Source organism: Physcomitrium patens, chromosome 11 (genome assembly GCF_059467195.1).
Source record: "Physcomitrium patens ecotype Gransden chromosome 11, ASM5946719v1, whole genome shotgun sequence".
Taxonomy (NCBI): Eukaryota; Viridiplantae; Streptophyta; class Bryopsida; order Funariales; family Funariaceae; genus Physcomitrium; species Physcomitrium patens.
Window position 1 is genome coordinate 4,190,642 of NC_143420.1, and position 8,878 is coordinate 4,199,519.

At 38.0% G+C, this 8,878-nt stretch overlaps 1 protein-coding gene across 1 annotated transcript; it reads left to right on the forward strand.

The window, feature by feature from the left end:
- Positions 1-659: 659 nt before the first annotated feature.
- On the forward strand, positions 660-2,568 carry LOC112288460 (GDSL esterase/lipase At4g10955). The gene has a single exon (XM_024532642.3). It carries the CDS (start codon positions 660-662, stop codon positions 1,788-1,790), a length of 1,131 nt encoding a protein of 376 aa, XP_024388410.1. The 3' UTR covers positions 1,791-2,568.
- The last annotated feature ends 6,310 nt before the right edge of the window (positions 2,569-8,878 follow it).

Sequence of the window (8,878 nt, forward strand, 5' to 3'; positions counted from 1 at the left end):
TTCAGGCCTGCGGCTGGCTTGACTTTGAATCGCTCTCCTTTCGCTACAACCTCTTCATCTGTGATCGCCCTTCTAAATGCGTCTAACCTTTGGACCCTCAGATCATTGATGATCACTGACGCCTCTTCATCAGTTTCGACGCTGCCAGCATCACCCACTTCGTCTTCCTCGCCCTGGTTCTTCCTCTCACCTTCCGTTGGTTTCATGTCTTTTCAGGTAAATCAACGTCGTGACCATCAATCACTGCTGACTCTGAGATAACAACATCGCCGACGTCAGCATCACATTGTTCATCTCAATCTAGGTTGCCTTGTTTGTCTTCAATGTGGATCTTCGTCAGACTTTGGTTCTCATCCTCACGCATGAGGCGAATTTGACCCCTCATTGGCTGTCTTGGATCTTTTGTGCAAGTCTTGTGAAGCACGCGAAAGTCGGTGAAAGAGGCTGAGATAGTTTAGAAGAGTGACATCCTACATCTTGGTTTGGAGGAGCATGTATCTTGTGACATTAAAGTGTCCTTTTATTCTGATCCATATGTGTGCCCATGTGTTTGCAGCTTGAGAATCTGCACTGAAGCGGCCCCACGTCAGCGCTTAATTTGAGCGACAGCATTGTATTTCATTCCGGCCGGGTTGAGTACGAGAGACGTTCTACCGACAATGGTGTTCAAGGAGTTACGCAGAGCTAAAGATCTTATCAGTGCCGTAGGTGACAAAGTGCTCAACTCTCTAGATGGCGACTTGAAGTTAGCCGAGGAAGGTTATGAAAATATGCCGCGGCGGTCTGTGATGTCGATGCTGGTGCACTGCACCTATTTCCGGGACTTAAGTAGACTGGAAACTGCCGCTTCTTGGATCATGGACTATACAAATGATCGAGCTAAGGAATACGGGGAGGAGCACTGGGATACGTATCGGTGTGGGGCAACCGAGCTGGTTCTCAAAGCATTGGGTCTGGCGTTCTTTTGCCGTAAGCGCTCACATCGCAATCCCAGAGCCCCAGAGTTGGCAATCGTGCTGCGGGGTACCATACCTACTAGGGATCTGGACTTATTGGCGGATTTGAGGATTGGCGTGGAGAGCCTGAACAAATCCGGTCGAGTTCTTCGCACCGTGGAGTTAATTTTGCAGGTGGTGGAGAAGTTCCGAAAGGAGAAACCAAATGGCGAAATCTGCATGGCCGGGCACTCGCTCGGGGCAGCGATTGCTCTCATCGTCGGCGGGTTTCTGTATTCCACTCACGGCATCAACATCGACACACATCTGTTCAACCCTCCTCTGATGACGCTGGTGGATGTTCTCAGCGGAGGGGCTTTTCCCAGACCGACGGCTCCAGCTAATTTCGAAGGAGCTGATCATGTTCCAGAACTCGAAGTGGGGTTCACGCAGTTGAAAGACGCGTTGGTTGGGAACCAATCAGCGGTGCACAACGAATGGGAGCAGTTCCAGAAGTTGCAGCACTGGGTTCCTCACTTTTACCTAAACCCTGGAGATCCATTCTGCTACCGGTACATCGAGTTCTACAAGCCAGGGAAGAGAGTGCGAACTCCCAGAGATGTCATCTCCCCGCAAGGTGTCCTTAGCGGCCTCTTCACCCCAAACGCAACATACTTCAAAAATGTTGTGCCTTCAGCGGATGTGCACGTCAGCACCTGGAAAAAAGAGAGCCTTAGACTTGCGCATAGTCTTCGGCAGTGGCACAAGTACAAGCCTGAATATATCGGGCTCCAGGAGGTTCACAGGGCTCGTCTACTTCTCCCAAGCGACCGCTGCTATATTAGAAGCAAGTGAACTTGAGAGGTTTAGATAGAAAGAATATATTACCTTTTTGAAAATTGAGTGTACACTGTTAATATTCTATTGAGGGAGGTGCGACCGTTTAGGTCTCGCATATTTGACTAGTTGAGACGTTTCATTTAGTTTGTTCGTTATGTTTGGTTAGTCACTGTTCTTGTTTCCAACATGCTAGTATCGGAGATGAGATTTAGACGAGAGTATGTTGAGGTCTACAGATCCAAACAGCTTTGAGGGTGTCTATACCAAGTCACTGTAACATCAAAATCTTAGTGGCAGGAGAGTCAGTGCAAATGCGACATGCAACTAGATTTTTCTCCTGTTGTGGGGTATGCTATTCCCTACAATCGAATCGTGGATCAACTTTTGCGTTTTGAAGCTTTCTTTCAAAAGCTTCAGATAATGCAAGAGGTTTCGAAGTGCTTTCGTGGGATTGAAGGCTGCGCACCCAGTTACAGGAAATGATCCTGGTCGGTATTGGAGAATCTGGACCTTGACTGGGCTTATCATCCTTGGATGTTTTTCATCCATACCAAAATTGCCTGTATGCCCAGCCTCATACTGCGCCCGCTGCCCTAACATGCTCGGCTCCTGCCTGCCAGCAATGAGGCCTGCCTGCCCAGGATTAGGGCTATATGAACACATATATATTGTAATTAGAATATGATAAACTGAATCTTAGTGGCAGGAGAGTTAGCGCAAATGCTACTTGTTACTTATATTATTATCTTGTAGCCCAAGCACATTGAGAAATCCAGCATTGTGAGATTAATCCTGAAGGTACTGTCTAATCCGCAAGTATTTGCTATCAGGATTCATGTCGTGTGCGTTGGAGTGTACAACGTAGAGTTTGTCGTGTTGTGTGCGTCCATTTGTACAACTAGACTTTTTCATGTTGTGGTATGCTCTCCTCACGATCGAATGTTAGAGCAATGTTCACGTCTACTTTTGAAGCTTTCTTGTAATAGTGTCTGATGGCAGAGAAGTTAATTTTTATTTTTTTGACACAGCAAGGGTTTATCTTTGTATTGATTAGTGGTTGGATATGGATATAGAAATGCATCCAAATGCACAACAACTAACTTCAGGGCAAAATTTTGTGTATATCCACTATAACCTCTATTTATGTAATGGCTATTTGCTTCTTTCAACTTCGTTAACTTTCAAAATATTTTGTGGAATTTTAGAATTCTATTGTATTGTCATGTCAACTTTTTCTTTAATGATTTTGCATGTCATCCAAAATACTTTCAAACAATACATAAGAGTTTTGTTGTTGTTACATAAAATAAATTTTATCCAATTTAATGTATATTTGGCTTGAAGAATCTTCTAAAATCTATAAAGAGTTATATTAGAAATATCTAACATAAATATTTGGTAAAGAAGAAAAATACCTTTATTAAATTTGATTTTCTACACATTAATATTGTTATTTGAATGAATTAGTCATAATATCATTGTTTTTTTGTGTATTAAAGGCTTAAATTATACATTCTTCATATTGATCTTTTGGTCGTTTTTTAGTTTATCACTCAATTCGAAAGACATTAAATTCTAAAGAAGGTACTATTTTTGTAAGAACCTATAGCCTAGTTCAATTATGTATGCCATAATATTATATTCTTTGTTTTAATTTTTTCTTTTTTAAATCAAAGATAAAAATTCTAATCTACAATTGTATTAAAAAACATCATGATATCTTCTTCACCTTCTTTATGGCTATAGTTTCATTTACCACTCAAAAAATTCCAATAAAATCTTAGATGCTATTTGAATTTGTAATATTATAATTTTTTTGAATTATTGATATAATTTCTTATAAAATATTCTTAAAATGGAGAAGTTTGATTGTCCTTGTATTCTACAAATTTATTTATTAATTGATCTATGTATAAAAAATCATATAAATATAGTTACTATAAATAAATTTATTTCATTTTGAAGACATAATATACAAATAACATTTTATTGGAGTTTAATATTCTAATTCAATTTTTTTACTATAAATATTTTTTTGTTAATAATAAATTTTTGACACTAAAAAATTAATTGATAAATATTTTAAATTATTATATTTATAAATAAGAACCTAAAATATTCTTATTCTTTTGAATAAAATATTTTATTTATTAATTACATATATATTTAATATACTAAGTTCTTTTGATATAAACTTCAACTACCATAGAAAAAATTAATTTAAATGTTTATTGGTAAAATTCTACATTCTACTACAAAAATCTATTTTACACCTTAAAGATTGTCAATAGAGAGATGTTTTTGAAATGCTTTATCATTTTGAATCAATCATTATTTTAAGAAAGATTTACAAGTACAATAAGAAAAAATTAGAATTTTTTTAGATAAGAGAAAATCTGATTAGGTTTCTATAAGTGTTGGTTTTGAGTGATTTGAGTTTTTATTGACTTTGTGAGAGCTTTACAAAATTGAAGTTGTTTTAATTGATAATAGTTTGTATTGAATAAAAAGAACATTCATTGTTTGTAAAATTTGTGAGATTTATAAAAAATCTATTAATAAAATTTTGTGGATTGATAAAATTTATTGTGCTAAATGTGGATTGTAAATAAGATCTTAATCAAAAGGTTAAATCATAAGTGATTGAAGTTTACATGAGTTAAAATTTTAAAAATTAGATTTTGAAGGTTAGTGAAGATTTCTAAGATTTCAAACAATCTCCAAGTTAGATTAGAAAATTTCTTTTGTTTGCTAATGGTTGTCATAGACACAGAAATTGTCATGGTCACAGAAATACAGGCTCGAGATCTAACAAGAAGTTCAAGAAGAACTGGCAAGAACTAGATTAATCAGATGAATACAAGAACAACACCAGAGAAGTGAGTTAGAGCTCCAAGAGATGTGTTGTTGAGAGTGAAGAATTCTTCAACCTCGATTCCAATATATACTCTTATTTACGAAACTTCTCAAGTTGCTTCCACCAACTAAGAAGCTTCAAGAAGGTTCTAGAGACTTGCTTCTAAAAGGTTCTAGAAACTTGTCTCTAGAAGGTTCTAAGGATTATGTTCCTAACATCACCTCTTCCTTTAGCTTCGAGGTCTCTGAGAAGCAATGTTGTTATTAATTAGTACCAAGCAAAATGAAGATCTGTCGCATAACATCTGCTATGAACTCCAACTGTTGTTCACGAGGCAAGTGGTTCATTGGCCCCTGAAGCCAATGGTAGTGGCCCATGCCTTCGACTTCTGACTAAGCATGAACTTTCATGTCCTCATTGTAAAATTATCCTGCAAACATGCCTTTTGGTTGACCATCGTAAGCAAGCTCGAATCAAATACAATCATCAGTGATCAGTTACTCGATATCCTCCATTGTCATCGTGGTGTAGGCGGTTTTTCATCTCGGGATCACCTTCGTGAGCTAGTCAATTGAGATAATCTGACTGACATAGTATCTATCTCTTGGCTATCCATATCAGAAGACCAAACTATGGCTATTGAAAAAATTCTACTTTATCTAAGAAAAAATAACTACATCAACTACAAGTTTTGGTAGTGCTCTCTCTCTTTCTTATATTCTTGGGTGAGCAAGCTTCAGAAGGAAGCTATCGTCGAACCAGCTTAGATTTATGAGGATTTTTTTGATGAAACTCTTGTATCTTTTGTAGCGCATTGGCGAGATTTTCAGCTGGTTTCCACGTTCGCTCATTAATGTCATAGCCGCACCAATGAACAAGATACTCCAACTTGTTCCACCTTCGTCGTGAATCCAATACCTTTTCAACCTTGTATTCCTCGTGGTTCTCGATCTCAATATTAGGTGGTGGATATTGTACTCTTACAGGAAAAGACGACTCTCGATAAGGCTCTAACAGAGAAACATGAAAGACTGGATGTATCTTCATAGAAGCCTGTAATTCCAGATGGTACGCCACTAGATTGATTTGCTTTTGGATGATAAATGGTCCCAATCTTCGATAGTCCAACTTATCACATGGTCGCTTGGTCTTGATATTTTGTCGAAGAAGTCATGCTTTATCTATAATTTTGAAAGTATGTGCTTGATTCCGAAATCTATCTGCAGACGCCTTGTAGGATTCTTAAGCGGATTGTAATTGAAGCTTCAATGTAGTTTGAAGCTCTGATAGTTGCTTCACAAATCCTTCAGCCGCTAGATTGTCATTTGTTGACGGACTCAATAAACCAAGCTTTGGATGATACCCATAGTTGGAAAAGAATGGTGTGTATTGAGTCGACGTATGGAGGGTGTTGTTATATGCAAACTCGACTAGTGGCAAATATGCGATCCAATCGTCTTGCTGATAGTTGATGCTACATCGTAAGTATTATTCCAAGACTTGGTTCATCCGTTTTGTTTGGCCGTCAGTTTGAGGATAAAAAGCTGAAGAAAGCTTGATATCCACCTTCAGTATCTCAAAGTGAGATCTCCAAAACTTTGATACGAACTGGGTTCTTCGATCTCATACGATATCATCTGGTAGTCCATGATATTGATACATATTATTGAGAAAGAGCCTTGCTGTGACTTTATTGGACGATGTCTTCTTGCAAGAGACAAAGTGTGCCATCTTTGTAAGCCGATCTACGACGACAAAGATGCTGTCAAATGAGTTTGATGATGGCAGGTCTGTGATGAAGTCCATGGAAACTGAAGACCATGGTCGACGTGGAATCGGTAATGGATGTAGAAGTCCATAAGGGCAATGTCGAGGATTCTTGGATCTTGAATAAATGTTGCAAGAGAAGAAAAAATCTTTCACATCCTTTCACATTTGGAGCCACCAAAAATCTTGAGAAATAAGCTCCAAGGTCTTGTTGAATCCAAAATGTCCCGCAGCTGGAAAATCGTGGCGAGATTGAAGAACTCGGAGTCGTGCTGGTCCTTTTGGAATATGCAACCGCTCCTCAAAGTATAAAAGATCTTCCTCTACCTTGAACTTGTCATCATTGGCACGCTGTTTGATATGAATGGCTACTAAATCTTCAATGATCACGGCACGTACTTGGTTTAGGAAGTCAGCATCAATTGGCACAATAGTAGCGCAAAGCTGAAATTACTCTCGCTTCAACGTCATACATTGTTGATCAAATGTTGCTTCTCCAACCTTTGGTACAAGATACGATTTCCTCGATAAGGCATCGGATAGACTTTGCTGCTTTCCAAGTTGATAAGTGATAACAAAATCGAACCTAGATAGCAACATACTCCATCGAGCTTGACGTCGATTTAGAATTCGAGCCGACATGAAATACTCCAAATTCTTGTGAATTGTGTATACAAGACTTTAAACATCATGACATGATTATTGGAATCATACATGCACATAAAGAGTAGAAAGAAAAATCATATGTCACATATAGATCTATAAAATTTAAAAGGTATTCTATATAAATTCCAGCTGCTAGATTTATGAAAGAAAATCCAACTCCAAACTTGTTTTTATGGAATTTCTAAATCTTCAAAATATTGGATGATAGAATATATTGATGAAACCTTCTTCTTATAGCCATTGAACCTCCAAAACCTTGGTCATAAAGTCCTTTCCTTTCTACTTCAATATTTTTTGAAAATAACTCAACATTCTAATCTACAACGATTTCTACAAGGATCAATAACAAGTTGACGATAGGCTTGTAAGGTAGCTGTCAAGGACAAGAACTCGACGAAAGAACAATTCAAACAAGTAAGCATTCACTCAAAGAAAGGTAACAAAATATATATAAATAAGTATATATATTGAAAGAGAAACTGGAATGGCTATTGCCAAAAGACAAGAAAACTAGAGACCCTTGAAACTAGACTAGAAGCAAGAAAGGAGTTGACAAGAGTGAAGAAGCCTTCACTCTTCTCTCTATATATACTATCTAACTAAGAGCTACGTGGCGACATTCTAAAGGACCTCCAATATGTGTTGACTTTGTAGGGCACATGCCTTGACTTACAAGGCAAGTTTTTCTACGTGTGGGCCACATAGTTAGCTTGATCTTTAAGCTAACAACATGTGTGGCACATGGCCAACTTGTTGACTACGTTTCTAATCCAAAAAGTCAATTAAAGACACCTATGAAGTCAAAGCAGCATCTAGGAAGTTTCTAGGAAGCTTCCATATTAAATATTATAGAATTAACTTACTTTTACCTATTTTTATTTACTTCTACCTATTTCTATATGTAATTATTAGCTTACATGATTATGGCCGTGACATTATCCCCCCTTCTAGGGACGAGTTCCACGAGGAGCGGTCATCATATGTTGAGGAAATCTATGATGCAACGAATTGTATTCGCCACATACTCTGATCTCTGTTCTCTTCGAAGATGATTGATAGGGCCTTTCAACCATCGATAGTGTCCCATACTAGGGCGGAAAGACCACCCAGTTATTTGATCATTGTTGAGGCCTTCGTAACTTCCTTCGAATAGAATATTTGGAACACCATCAGGAGTTGTTCCTACCTCTAGCAAAATCACCAAACATCGAGAGTCCCTTTCCAAATCGTGATACCAAACGCGTTGTATCTAACCATCTATTCGAGGAAGAACATGTCATTCTTGAAGATCTTCATCTTGATTGCGTCGTCTTGAAGGTTGTGACAATCGTAATGTCTCGTCCGGTAGGTCAGCAAATGAAGGCTCTTGAGTTAAATCCGTTGGTTATTGGTTCTCCATCTCCTGAGCGCCACTACTACAACGAAGCTACGAACAAGAATTGAAAGTAGAATGTTATCTAGCCTAGATGTTGTTTCTTTTACAAAGAAGGTTTTCATCTTGATTTTGATGGATGTCGTCGATGAAAAGCCTCTACCGCCTTTGCTGCATTTACAAGATTCTTCATTGGCTCCCATGTGCATTCACTAATATCATATCCGCGCCAATGGATAAGATATTCTATTTTATTTCGACGCCGCCTTGAATCTAAGACTTCTTCTACTTCAAACTCTTCATTATTGTCCACTTCTATAGGAGGAGGTAGAGCTTGTCGTCTTCTTGATATGTCCACTGTCTTGAATGGTTCAAGAAGAGACACGTGGAATACTGGATGGATTTTCATTGTCTTCAGTAGATGTAAACGATATGCAACTG